This window comes from Opisthocomus hoazin, chromosome 4, assembly GCF_030867145.1.
Source record: "Opisthocomus hoazin isolate bOpiHoa1 chromosome 4, bOpiHoa1.hap1, whole genome shotgun sequence".
Taxonomy (NCBI): domain Eukaryota; kingdom Metazoa; phylum Chordata; class Aves; order Opisthocomiformes; family Opisthocomidae; genus Opisthocomus; species Opisthocomus hoazin.
This window is the reverse complement of record NC_134417.1, coordinates 70,481,704-70,496,290: the sequence shown is the minus strand read 5'-3', so window position 1 is coordinate 70,496,290 and position 14,587 is coordinate 70,481,704. Positions and strand designations below refer to the sequence as shown.

At 40.0% G+C, this 14,587-nt stretch overlaps 1 protein-coding gene across 5 annotated transcripts in view; it reads right to left on the bottom strand.

Moving 5' to 3' along the window:
- LOC104332508 (ATP-dependent translocase ABCB1-like) overlaps positions 1-14,587 on the bottom strand; it is a 61,827-nt gene that overhangs the window by 17,405 nt on the left and 29,835 nt on the right. For all 5 annotated transcript variants that reach the window (XM_075419415.1, XM_075419416.1, XM_075419418.1 and 2 more), the window contains 10 exons: positions 14,402-14,515; positions 13,300-13,410; positions 11,219-11,344; positions 10,827-11,030; positions 10,265-10,435; positions 7,704-7,865; positions 5,893-6,075; positions 4,976-5,122; positions 4,549-4,653; positions 3,132-3,209 (listed from right to left, as the gene is read on the bottom strand). In XM_075419415.1, coding sequence (XP_075275530.1) covers positions 3,132-3,209; positions 4,549-4,653; positions 4,976-5,122; positions 5,893-6,075; positions 7,704-7,865; positions 10,265-10,435; positions 10,827-11,030; positions 11,219-11,344; positions 13,300-13,410; positions 14,402-14,515 — 1,401 coding nt within the window. The remainder of the gene's footprint in view (positions 1-3,131; positions 3,210-4,548; positions 4,654-4,975; positions 5,123-5,892; positions 6,076-7,703; positions 7,866-10,264; positions 10,436-10,826; positions 11,031-11,218; positions 11,345-13,299; positions 13,411-14,401; positions 14,516-14,587) is intronic.

Genomic DNA, 14,587 nt, shown 5'->3' with positions numbered 1-14,587 from the left:
GTGGCTTTAGATTGAAGTATACAATCTCATTATTGTATTAACTAACAACAAATATAGATTTGGGAACTCATTGAAAGAGACCTTCAATAAATAAATAAAATCATATCTGTACATATTACGATTTAAATCAGACATTTGAATCACAGAATCACAGAATAGTAGGGGTTGGAAGGGACCTCTGTGGGTCATCTAGTCCAACCCTCCTGCCGAAGCAGGGTCACCTACAGCAGGCTGCACAGGACCTTGTCCAGGCGGGTCTTGAATATCTCCAGAGAAGGACACTCCACAACCTCCCTGGGCAGCCTGTTCCAGTGCTCTGTCACCCTCAGAGGGAAGAAGTTCTTCCTCATGTTCAGACGGAACTTCCTGTGCCTCAGTTTGTGCCCATTGCCCCTTGTCCTGTCTCTGGGCACCACTGAAAAGAGCTTGGCCCCATCCTCCTGACACCCACCCTTCACATATTTATAAGCATTTATTAGGTCCCCTCGCAGCCTTCTCTTCTTCAGGCTGAACAAGCCCAGCTCCCTCAGCCTCTTCTCGTAGGGGAGATGCTCCAGTCCCCTCATCATCCTCGTAGCCCTCCGCTGGACTCTCTCCAGTAGCTCTTCATCTTTCTTGAACTGGGGAGCCCAGAACTGGACACAGTACTCCAGATGGGGCCTCACCAGGGCAGTGCAGAGGGGAAGGAGAACCTCCCTCGTCCTGCTGGCCACACTCTTCTTGATGCACCCCAGGATGCCATTGGCCTTCTTGGCAGCCAGGGCACACTGCTGGCTCATGGTTAACCTGTCGTCCACCAGGACGCCCAGGTCCCTCTCCGCAGAGCTGCTCTCCAGCAGGTCCACCCCAAGCCTGTACTGATGCATGAGGTTGTTCCTCCCCAGGTGCAGGACCCTGCATTTGCCGTTGTTGAACCTCATCAGGTTCCTCTCTGCCCAGCTTTCCAGCCTATCCAGGTCACGCTGAATGGCAGCACAGCCTTCCGGTGTGTCTACCACACCTCCCAGTTTGGTGTCATCAGCAAACTTGCTGAGGGTACATTTTAACTCTTCATCCAGGTCGTTGATGAAGAAGTTAAACAAGACTGGGCCCAGTACTGACCCCTGGGGGACACCACTTGTTACCAGCCTCCAACTAGACTCAGCGCCGCTGATGACAACCCTCTGAGTTCTGCCATTCAGCCAGTTCTCTATCCACTTCACCGACCACTCATCCAGCCCATACTTCCTGAGCTTCGCTAGGAGGATATCATGGGAGACTGTGTCGAAAGCCTTGCTGAAGTCGAGGTAGACAACATCCACGGCTCTCCCTTCGTCTACCCAGCCAGTCATGTCATTGTAGAAAGCTATCAGATTGGTCAGGCATGATTTCCCCTTGGTGAATCCATGCTGACTACTCCTGATAACCTTCTTTTCTTCCACTTGCTTGATGATGGCCTCCAGGATAAGCTGCTCCATCACCTTTCCCGGGATGGAGGTGAGGCTGACCGGCCTGTAGTTCCCTGGGTCCTCCTTCCTGCCCTTTTTGAAGACTGGAGTGACATTGGCCTTTCTCCAGTCCTCGGGCACCTCTCCTGTCCTCCAGGACCTCTCAAAGATGATGGAGAGTGGCTCAGCAATGACATCCACCAGCTCTCTCAGCACTCGTGGGTGCATTCCATCGGGGCCCATGGATTTGTGGACGTCCAGATCGCTTAAGCGATCCCTCACACAGTCCTCCTCGACCAAGGGAAAGTCGTCCTCTTTGTAGGCTTCTTCTCTTACCTCCGGGGCCTGGGATTCCTGAGGGCCAGTCTTAGCACTGAAGACTGAAGCAAAGAAGGCATTCAGTAGCTCTGCCTTCTCCGCATCCTCCGTCACCAGGACACCCACCTCATTCAGCAGTGGCCCCACATTGTCCCTAGCCTTCCTTTTGCTGCTGATGTAGTTGAAGAAGCCCTTCTTGTTGTTTTTGACATCCCTTGCCAGCTTCAATTCCAGGTGGGCCTTGGCCTTCCTCGTCGCATCCCTGCATGCTCTCACCACGTTCCTGTACTCTTCCCAAGTGGCCTGCCCCTCTTTCCACATTCCATGGACCTTTCTCTTCCACCTGAGCTCTGCTAGAAGCTCCTTGTTTAACCATGCAGGTCTCCTGCCTCCTTTGCTCGATTTCTTTCTCAGGGGGATGCATTGCTCCTGTGCATGGAAGAAGTGTTGTTTAAAGAGCAACCAGCACTCATGGACCCCCCTGCCTTCGAGAGCCCTGGCCCACAGGATTCCTCCCAGTAGCTCCTTGAAGAGGGCAAAGTCAGCCCTCCTGAGGTCCAGGGTTTTGATCCTGCTTATCGCCCTGCTTCCTCCACGCAGGATCCTGAACTCAACCATTTCATGGTCACTGCAGCCGAGTCTACCTCCGACCTTCACATCCTCCACCAGTCCCTCCTTGTTTGTTAACACAAGGTCCAGCAGCGCGCCTTTCCTTGTTGGTTCCTCCACCACTTGCATCAGAAAGTTATCATCGATGCTCTGTAGGAACCTCCTGGATTGCGCCTGCCTAGCTGTATGGTCCTCCCAGCTGATGTCAGGGTGGTTGAAGTCCCCCATGAGAACCAGGGCCTGTGACTGTGAGGCTGCTTGCAGCTGCCTGTAGAAGGCCTCATCAACCTCCTCCTCCTGGTCAGGTGGCCTGTAGTACACACCCACCGTAATGTCACCCTTTTGAGCTGGTCCCTTAATTCTAACCCACAAGCTTTCAACTTGTTCCTCATTTGAAGCACAAGTTACAGTGTAAGCTGTGTTGCATTGCAATTTTTTAGGGGAGAAATGGCACCAAGAACGCAAAGCAGGCAAATGAACATGTAATGGGGTACTGCTGATGCACATCAACTTGTCAGGCCATAGTAACTTGGCTGTAAATTGAAGTCCTTGCAACAAGTACATAAAAAGCTCTTGCACTTCTATTGATTTAAGACTCTAACGATACTTTGCTAAATCACCTGTAACTAACCAAATTGGTTTCTAGACTGATTTAAAGAATATTCGCTGTAGATAAGTCATAATATGATAGAATAATGTAGAATTCAGTTATTGTATGATATATATACTATTAATAAATTTTAAAACCCTGGAAAACGAAATATTTATTATCTTTACCTGTCTAAGCATTGCTCTAAATGCCATGAATCGAAGTCTCATTGTAAGAATTTCTCCAGCTTTTCCAAATGTGAAACCCTATTTGACAAAGGGTACAATGTTTAGCGTATTACTACATTTTTTGTATTTATGAAACAAATATTTCAGATACATCATCTCTACCATGTCGAAGTACAAAATACTGGAGTCCTGACTCCACACAGCAAATGTAAACCCAGGTTTTACATTCATAAATTCTAGTAGTTTCACTGTACAGACATTCAAATATTATTTCTCAAAAAAAACCAAGAGAGCATAGCAACATTTCCCAGGACTGCTTCACCAGCATGCTTCAAGGAAAAGATCACTAATAAACTCTTTGACTTCATTTTTATCTGAGTTGACCTAAGTCAGATTTAAACATGGGGCTTTTAGGTCACTCATTTTAGGTTAAAGACTTCATAAGGAATCTAGGTTCATTGAAGTCAAACACAAATTTCCCATTGACTTCAATGGAATTAAGATTTCTCCTCTGGTATCTTAACACAAAATGGCATAGCTATCAGCAGTAATACACAAGTGATGATTTACAATGTATTGAACACATTTTTAGCCAGATACATGAATCAATTCAACAAGACACAAAAAGGAATATGTTAGTTAAAATTTTGGGAAGATACACTCTTCCTACATCTTAGCATAAAATCAGTGTTTATAATTAGCTTTGTTTAGCTCACTACCACCTTTATGTGAACACAAATTTTTATTGTTTGGAATCTGCATTTGTGAAATCCAATACTCTTAAAATACAAATCACAGATGTAACTGTAGTATGTGATACTAAGAAAAAATTACTATGGCACATTCCAATCAGCAGATATTTCTCAATTAACTTTGATCATTATCTTTGCTGTGCTTTTATGCTCTCAGTACATTTGCACAAGTATGTGAATTAGAAAAAAATCACAAAAGAACATCAGAGAATGAGCACTACAGAAATAGATTATAAGAATGTTTTAAATTTTTTTTCATTCTCACTAATTTGGGGGTGTTACATTTCAATGAACTCTTCCCACTCATATTTAAAATATTATGTGAACATTTATAAATCAAACGAACCTGTCATAGCCATCTACAACTCAGTCTTCTATACTCAAAGCCTTCATGCATGCATGTGCAACAAGACAATTCCATAAATACACCAGGAGGTTTTTGCAAGAGACTGTTTATGCTGCTGTCTCAAGTGCACTTTATTATTTCACTGTGTAGGCTCATTTAATGGCTAAAACTATAGAAACATATTCAGAAACTATAAACCAGACTACATATGAAAATATTTAAATGCCAAAAAAAAAAGATACAGATTTTCAGTATATTTCAGATCAGTTTTCTAAAACATGATGAACAGTTACAATAAAGTTAAAATAATAAAACATACCTGAAAAAAGAACGTAAAAAAGGAAACGATCCCAAGTACTAAAAACAGCACTGAATATAAGTTGCTCTTTTCTCTTAAAATGGTGTCATCAGTTTCTGAAAAAATCTATAAAATAACATTTAAAACAACTTTTTTTTCTAATCAACTAATAATCTAAAATACTCCCATATCTCTCAATACCTATGTTTGGCAGTCATTAGCACACATAAAAGATTTGAGCATACGTTACATATGGTTATAAGTATAACAAGAAATTTCAGGTTGCAGCAAGATTTTTAAGCTTTTGCAAATCTCATATAATTCTTCAGATATTTTAAAAGTGCTTCATCCATGCCTCAACTTATTATGCAGTGACTAAGACCTGGTTTCATTAGAAATATTTTGGGGGGGGGCTTTACAGTTTTTTGTGTATTTTATTCAAACTTACCCCTATAATTTCTGAAAATATGAGTGCAAATGCAGGTTGCAAAGCTCCATTGATAACTGCACATAAAGTTCCAACTAGAAAGTATGGCCATTCAGTTTTGTTCAGCTTCAGAATTTTCAGAAACGAAGCTGGAGGTAATTCTTCATCCTAAAAAATGGGAATTTTGTTAGGACAAACATGTATATATTTGGCTAAATACAGAGAAAAAGAGAGATTAATAGTCAATCTCCTACTCTCAGAATCTACTCAGGGGAAGTCAAAAATTTATTATTTTAATATAAGGAAGAAAGAGCTGTTAGAATATTTCTAAAGCTCTTGCAATCGTATTTTAGTTTATCTATATCATTTTCATTGATCAGTACTCTTGGTATTGGACAATGGTGACTGAATTATTAGTTCTGGGCATATTGTTGAGTGTAATCCATTACTAGATCAATTCCACTGTTCATTAAGCAATTTATAACAGGAAAGTATTTGCTGAAAATATGAATGCAACCATATTGGTAGTATGTTTTTTTTGTACAGTTTGTTTTAAGAGTTGTATGCTGGGCCAAATGTTCTGTTTCTGATCCAAAAAAAGAATGTTTAACCTGTATAGACTACGTCAGTATGGAATGCAAATATTTGTATATATATTTATTTTATAGCAAGTTCATTTTCAAAAGTAAACTCATCCTTATTACTGATTTTTAAAATCCCATTTTATTTGTATAATCATTCATGGTCAGAATAACATAACAATTTACGAATATTATCAGTCAAAGGCTAGTCAGAATTAGAAAATTTTCATGTTTCTTTCACTCCTATAAAATGCCTCCTTCTACTTATACCTTTCTAGAGCAAGAGAATGAATTTAATTTTAAAAGACTTTGTTGAAAGCTATCAAAGTTCACTAATAGCTGTGCAAAGATACTTACAGGTGAACTAGTTTTCTCATCAGAATCATCATTTTGTGCTCCTGGCTTTTTCATGCTTCTCCGAGTTGATCGTCTTCTCAATCCTTTTGTTAAGGATTCTTCAAATTCTGGTTCTAACTCACATTTTTTGATACTAAGCGCATCCTTATCTTTTTCTGATGATGGAACTTCAGCTTCTATTGCCTAAAAGAGGGAAGAACATGATGCTAAGATTAATTATGCATATATTACTCTGAATTTTCAAAATTATGAGGTATTTAAAGTAAAAGTAACTTTGATTGTTTCAGTGGAGATATAGCGAAAACAATACACAATGCTATAAAGCAGATGTGAAAATCTGTATTATATTTGAGTAGATCTCTATCTTCAGAGCTTGTTTCTTACAGAAGAGAATCTCGCCTCAAGAAAATACTTCCACTAGGCGGAGGGCAAGTGAGTGGAAGTAGCTGCTCTTTTTTTATGAATTCACTCCTAGCAGAGTTATAAATCGAGTGTACACCATTTCCACTCATCTTGGTATCTTTCTGAACAAGTTCTCAGTGGATACACTGTTTATTCATGAAATGAGAAAAAATTACACCTCTTTACTGCAGAATACTCTTAATAATTCTTTACTTTAAATGAGTAAGAAAGCTCATGATGGAACACGTCAAAAGAGATTTTGACTGAAAAATCTGAACAGTCTAATTAAGAGTCCTAGTTTTGGTGGTAGTTTTGCCAGAATAAATAAATGTCTACCCACCACTGTGATACTTAATAGTAAATTCAACTTGCATTTATTTTTTTCTAGAAAGTTTTTATTTCTTAATGCTTTTTCTACTACTAATAAAAAGAACTTTTTTTCGTTTTCTTTCCATTATTTGTTAAATTTTTTTTTTTCATTTCATATTTCCCAATTTCTCCCATTATCACATTTGCTTGAATACACAGTTACTTTGAATCTAAGGCCTGCTGTAGGTGACCCTGCTTCGGCAGGAGGGTTGGACTCGATAACCCACAGAGGTCCCTTCCAATCCCTACCATTCTGTGATTCTGTGACCAAAATGCATTCTTATAGTTATTTATGAAGACATGTTTTAATTGGCTTAGTTTACTCTTTTTAGCCTGACACACTGAGGTAGCAGTTTCAGTTTCTTTAATGGGTATGGTGGTTATGCCATAAAACACCAGCCACACAGAAGGCTACAGTGAAGCTCAGCTATAACCTAACCATCACATGGGACATTGGGATGTACCATAGTATTTTGTTCCTCACTTAACAACTAACATGTTTCTGATATCTACATTAATTTTCAACCTCTTTTTTTCTGGCTACTACATAAAAATGTACGTACTTTTGCACTCAGCATAGCTAGATTATTTTTCATTTTCTCCTACTGCACCACATTTTTTTTCTTTAGAAAGAAATTCAGTATGAAGGATTATGAATAAATAGCTTAAAATATGCGTGCTCTGTTCCTCCAGTATCAGCTACTGCATTTTACCTTTCATCAAAGGCTAAGAACAAGCAACAGAATAGCAAACTACTGTAGTCAGTTGGTCTACATTAACTGCATAAAAGGAAAACATAAAATAATCTATTACGTTTAAATCTCCAGAGGATTAAAAATGTACTATCCTGGGTTTAAATAGATATGGTATCAAAACTAGCTGTCTTCTCTCTCAAGTTACCGTCCTCCTTTTAAAGTACATAGTTTTTTGCTGTTAATAAAATATGTTGCAGAATTCCCCATACTTCTCATAGCATACAATAACTGTGGGCATGGAATACAAAAAAGAAAATCAGGCAAAAGCTAGCAAGAAAAAAATACCTGCATGTTAACGAGTTTATAGTAGATTCCCTTCCTCTCAAGCAATTTAAAATGATTCCCTTGTTCTGTGATGACTCCACCCTTGAACACAGCTATAAGATCTGCATTTCGAACTGTTGACAGTCGATGAGCTACCACAACTGTGGTGCGTCCTTCCCTTGCCTAGAAATTACAATATTTAATATAAGTATTTCTAAGTATATTAAGAAATTGTTCATCTTCATATTACAGTTGAATAAGACCTAAGGGAAACACCAAAATAGTTCACAGAAAAATATAACTTTCAAAAAAAAAATTTAGAAAGAGATTTCAATGAGTACCTTAAAACATAAGTAGAATCTTTGGCTTGAAAATGAATATTAGAGACAATCTTTCACAGTGACATATAAAACCATCAAATTTTGACCACAAATATCTAAGCAAAATTCTCAATATTTAGAATTTTAGAATGTTACAATGTTACAAACCTTAAAATTTTAAAAATGCTAGAAGTTTTTATGTTTAAGCCCATAGTTGTTCATTTAAACCCTAAAATCTGTGAAGGATAGTTAATACTCAGAAGAATTAGAATATATTTCACACTGACATTTAAAAAATTTCAGTGCTTTAAGCTGTAAGTCATTGCCAACTCAAGTAGCTTCACTGGAAACAAAATTCTTTACAATTTCATCTGAAATACATTTCAACTACCTACCTATCTTTGGATACTTATAAGCCTATTGCACATAATGTATCAAATGTCACAGCTTGCTGTTTTAATTACCAGGCTGTATTAAAATAGCCTTTTAGCAAGGCCTGTTGTGACAGGACAAGGATTAATTGTTGTAAACCAAGGGAGGGTAGATTTAGACTGGATATAAGGAAGAACTTTTTTACCATCAGGGTGGTGAAACACTGGATCAGGTTGCCCAGAGAGGTAGTGGAGGCCCCGTCCCTGGAAACATTCAAGGTCAGGTTGGACGGGGCTCTGAGCAACCTGGTCTAGTGGGAGATGTCCCTGCTCACTGCAGGGGGGCTGGGCTAGATGACCTCTAAAGGTCCCTTCCAACCCAAAGCATTCTATGATCCTATCATTCTATGACAATCACAGAAACACACAGAATCACAGAATGTTAGGGGTTGGAAGGGACCTCTGTGGGTTATCTAGTCCAAACACCCTGCCAAAGCAGGGTCACCTACAGCAGGCTGCACAGGACCTTGTCCAGGCGGGTCTTGAATATCTCCAGAGAAGGACACTCCACAGCCCCTCTGGGCAACCTGTTCCAGGGCTCTGTCACCCTCAAAGTGAAGAGGTTCCTCCTCATGTTCAGATGGAACTTCTTATGCTTCATTCTGTGCCTGTTGCCTCTTGTCCTGTCACTGGGCACCACTGAAAAGAGTCTGGCCCCATCCTCCTGACACCCACCCTTGAGATATTTGTAAGCATTTGTAAGATCCCCTCTCAGCCTTCTCTTCTTCAGGCTGAACAAGGCCAGCTCCCTCAGCCTTTCCTCATAAGACAGATGCTTCAGTCCCCTCATCATCTTCGTAGCCCTTCGCTGGACTCTCTCCAGTAGCTCCTCATCTTTCCTGAACCAGGGAGCCCAGAACTGGACACAGTACTCTAGATGTGGCCTCACTAGGGCAGAGTAGAGGGGGAGGAGAACCTCCCTTGACCTGCTGGCCACACTCTTCTTAATGCATCCCAGCGTACCATTGGTCTTTTGAGCAACCAGGGCACACTCCTGGCTCATGGTCAACTTGTCATCCACTAGCACACCCAGGTCCCTCTCCACAGAGCTGCTCTGCAGCAGGTTAGCCCTGAGCCCATACTGGTGCATGGGGTTATTCCTCCCCAGGTGCAGGACCCTGCACTTGCCCTTGTTGAACTTCATCAGGTTCCTCTGTGCCCAACTCTCCAGCCTGTCCAGGTCAAAAAAATGATCAAGTAATAATCCCAAGCAGTGGAATTTTGTTGGAATGTGGATGGAGTTCGTCTTCAGTGATGTCCCTCAAGGGTTCACATAATATTTAGTATCTTCGTCACTGACATTGATAAATGGGATTGAGTGCACACTCAGCAAGTTTGCAGATGACACCAAGCAGTTGATTCACTTGAGGGAAGGGGCGGCATCCAGTGGGACCTTGACAGGCTTGAGGGGTGGGCACATGTGAACCTCACGAAGTTCAACAAGGCCAAGTGCAAGGTCCTGCACCTGGGTCACGGCACTACTTTATATCAATACAGTCTGGACGATGCATGGATTGAGAGCAGCCCTGCAGAGAAGGACTTGGGAGTACTGGTGGATGAAAAATTGGATGTGAAAAAAAATTGGAAAACAAAACATTGATTTAACCTTAATAAAGCAGAAAAGACAGTTTCGTCTTCTGACTTGAAACAAGATTCCTCTCTGTAATACCTCCAGGATCTCAAAAATTCTATGTACAGAGATTATTCCAAATCCAAGTTTACCTTTTGTGTTTTAAGGACCTCTATTTCTTACAGCTCTTTCAACAAATGTTTGGGAAAAAAGTAAAAAATAGGCTCCTGCTTACCTGCTTCATTTTAGAATACTACTGACCTTGTCCAGTGCTGCCTGTACAACTGATTCACTCTCAGTATCCAAAGCTGATGTTGCCTCATCAAGCAGAAGAATTTTAGGATTGCGAACCAGAGCTCGGGCAATTGCTATTCTTTGCTTCTGGCCTCCACTCAGCTGTGCCCCTCTTTCTCCAACCACAGTTTCAAACTTCTACAAGACAAAGACACACATTTCCAAATCACTCAGTGGCACAGCTGGTTCACAAAAGAAAGGCAGTGTAAAGAAAAGGCACATCAGTGTCAATAACTCCAGCAGCAACTTTGCCTTCCTCTAAAAGACTACAGGATAAACACCCACTTGGATACACCTGCCTAATCATTTGTGCCCCTGGAATTCTAATAGTTCTTCAAATGCTCAAGTCATGACCTAAAGATTCAAAATTAACATTATTCTCAAAAGTTATGAGGAAGCTCTGCATAGCTCTGCTTATTCACAGCTGTGGAAAACAGCTTCCTCTGTATACGAGAATCCCTTCTAAGGAACTATTTGGCACGAGAAAGTTTAGGAGCAATTGTTTCAGCAGGACAGCTGGTTTTCTTACATTGGGTAGCTTCATGATGAAGTCATAAGCATTCGCTTCCTTGGTAGCTTTTTCAATCTCTTCCATGGTGACATCCTCACGGCCATAACGAATATTTTCTGCAATGGTAGTAGCAAAGAGCACGGGCTCCTGATTCACCACACCAATAATCTCCCGCAGATATTTTAAGTTTAAGGTCTTAATATCCTGCCCATCAATGGTAACCTAAACAAAAGGAAGCAGACAAAAAACTGTTTGTGAAGTGTTTTGATCAAGGAACCTCTCTCTCATGGTTGGCACGTGCCTTTTTAGGGGAGACTTTAATATGTCATTGGAATAAGGGCAGTGAGCCCAGAACCAGACTTCCAACAACTGAGACATACAGCACAGTCATCTCACTTGAGGTATCTTACCGTGCCTTCCTTGGGATCATAAAATCTCTGGATGAGCTGAACAGTTGTACTTTTCCCACAGCCACTGCCACCAACCAGGGCCACTGTCTGGCCACAACCAACCTTGAGATTCAAGCCCTTCAATATCTATGTGTATAAGGTAATCAAAAACATAACAGTATGAAAAAACATCAATGTAAATCTGAAGAAACTCTAAAGACTACAGCAAAATATCCTTCATATTTATAACAGAATCTGGTACAAAATAAAATTTATAAATATACGAGTTTAAAATTTGGGTAACATTACTTCTGCTTATTTTTCTTCATATTTACATCACAATTGGTCCAATATCAATGTGTTATACACCACACTTCACAATTACCCATATCATGAACCAGTTCATACGAAAAAATGAAAATAACATGATTACAACCCATAACTAAAATATAATACAGAAGCAATATTTCTGCATTATGTTGCCTCATCTTTTTCTTTAATGCCCAACACAAACTACAGGAAAACTATTGTGCAGTGAAAGTCATGGTTAGAAGCGACAGAATATACTCTACATTGTTCTAGAGAGAAAGTAATTTTAATAACCTTGAAGTATCCTTTCTTTTTCCCTTTTTGACTGGAATTGCTGGTGGGGATTCTTGACAACGGTGACTTTTCATTGCACAATATATAACCTCCTTGTAGTAGTCAGCATAAAATACAGCATTTTACAGTCATGGAAGATACAAAGTTTTGCCTTCCTTGGGAGTCTTACAAAGGGTAAATGTAGCTCTTTGGTGCCATGTAATGGCTTCTTCATTTTATTTTCAAGAATATAACCTGTATTGAGCAGTGTAGTGGGGCTCTAGAGCAGATACGCAGTTAGCATGTCCACGCCATGTATATTTAATTTTACCCACTTTTCTGCTTAATCCGCTCACCTGAGTAGTATAAGACACAACAGCAGGAAAAAAAGAATAAATTGGTTTTGTTTCTACTTTAACAAGACAAAAGGTGTACAGGAGTCTGCACAGTTTTCACTACTTTGTACAACTTCCATGGTTGAAAATGTATACTGCAATGGAGAAAAGCATATTTTTTGCTAATTAGTCTTCTAGAAGGACTAGGCTACGATGAACTATGCATACCTGAATGTCAGCATCTGCATCATGGCTAAGTGCATTTTTCTATTCTGAATGTACAGCCATGCACCGATATGTTCCAGTACTCTCCCAGCATACTTCCCAATACCACTTGCAGCTCTTTGTCCTTGTCACTGTCTCTTTCTTCCTAGATTTCTACTCCCAGCACTTACCGCTGCCTTTTCACCCTTAGTATCATTATGTGTGTACTTTACAAGTGAAGCATCTCTCACTGTTTAGGAACAAGAGACTTAGACAAATCATGGAATCATGGGATGGTAAGGGTTGGAAGGGACCTTGAAGATCATCTGCTTCCAACCCCCCTGCCACGAGCAGGGACATCTTCCACTAGATCAGGTTGCTCAGAGCTCCATCCAGCCTGGGCTTGAACACTTCCAGGGACCAGGCATCCACAACTTCTCTGGGCAACCTGTTCCAGTGTTTCACCACCCTCATGGTGAAGAATTTATTCCTAATATCTAATCTAAATCTGCCCTCTTTTAGTTTAGAGCCTTTCCCCCTTGTCCTATCACTACACACCCTTGTGAGAAGTCCCTCCCCATCCTTCCTGTAGGCCCCCTTCAGGTACTGGAAGGCTGCTATAAGGTCACGCCAGAGCCTTCTCTTCTCCAGGTTGAACAGCCCCAGTTCTCTTAGTCTGTCCTCGTAGGAGAGGTACTCCAGCCCTCTGATCATCTTTGTGGCCCTCCTCTGGACCCGCTCCAACACATGCATGTCCTTCCTATGTTGCGGGCCCCTGAAAATTATTCAGAAAACTTAACATGTTTAGCTAAGAGACAAATAATTCTAGCTAAAAACACTGTAATGGCAAGGTAGTTTTATATAAATTCGAGAATCAACTTGGAATTGTTCTATTTTCAACAAAATTTTATGTGATTTTTTTCTCTTAGCAAAGGATTCAAATGTTTAACTGTAATATGTATAAAGTTTCATTTACAGTACCTCAACATCTGGTCTGGATGGATAATTAAAGTAAACATTTTGGAATTCCAAGTTCCCTTCAATGTGGTCTGGTTTGTAACCTGTCTCTGAATAACTGTCAATTTGAGGTTCCTGTGCAAAATAAAAATTAAAAAAAAGCCACAACTTATTTCCTAATGATTTTTTTTTTCATAAAGAAGTCCTAGAGTGCACTATTATTCTGCAGAGATATTAAATGTAATTTTTAAGTAATTTAGGTGCGATTTCTGAAACATGTACATTGACTGATGTTTTGCTGCCTCATTACTACTCTGATGATCTGCTCACGCAAGAACACTTTTATAATTTCTCCATTTAAGCTTTTGTGTGAATTTAGTGCACTGTCTTTAAGAGTGTACCCACAGCTAGCCATAATCTAAGATTCATTTCACTGCCTGATGATTAACCTGAACAGATCATCTCTAATGAGATGGTCATACTCTGTTCATTTATAGCTTTGCCCTTTCTGCTGAAACAATTAGTGTGAGAAAGAACCAATCCACTGACCATTAGGCAGAAACAGAATTATAATTATCACTGGTTTTGTTTCCATCCAGGGTGGGTCTAGAACTTGAAACCTGTCTTAATAATTCAAAATATGCAATTGCATTTCATAGAGCTTCATTAGCTAGTAAAATCACAGCTTCCCTGTTATCAGACACTCTTGGCAATTGAAGTACATATCTAGGTTATCAGATTGTGTTTTATTGATTTGCCAACACTCACGCTACTGGTGGTGCCACTGATCCTTTGAAACCTATGCTCCTATACTTACATTGGCTGTAATCACATATCTATATAGCATCATAGACGTGCCTTTCATGATGAATACATTAGAGGATACCACCAGCACCACGTGATTCAGAGATCCAGTATTTTTACCTTTGAAGTATGAACCGATTACTCTAGAAGACAAAGAGGAACTGACTAATAATTACACATTCTATCTGCTTTCATGTTTATATTTCTGCTTATTTACACACTGTTATTTACTCTTACTAATTTCATATCCATAAATAGTGCCTGTACTCTAAAAAGAAGGGTCTCTCAGTTTTAAAATGAGAGTGAGGGCAAAGATACTCACATTGTCTATGATATTAAAAATTGCATAGGCAGCTCCTCTTGCACTAGCAAATGCGTCTACGCTTGGAGCAGTCTGTCCAATACTGAAAGCTCCAATCAATACAGAGAAAAATACCTGAAAGAAATGTTTATGGTGACATATATAAATTCTTATTTAAGGAGAGAATGACTTTTATTTATTTACATT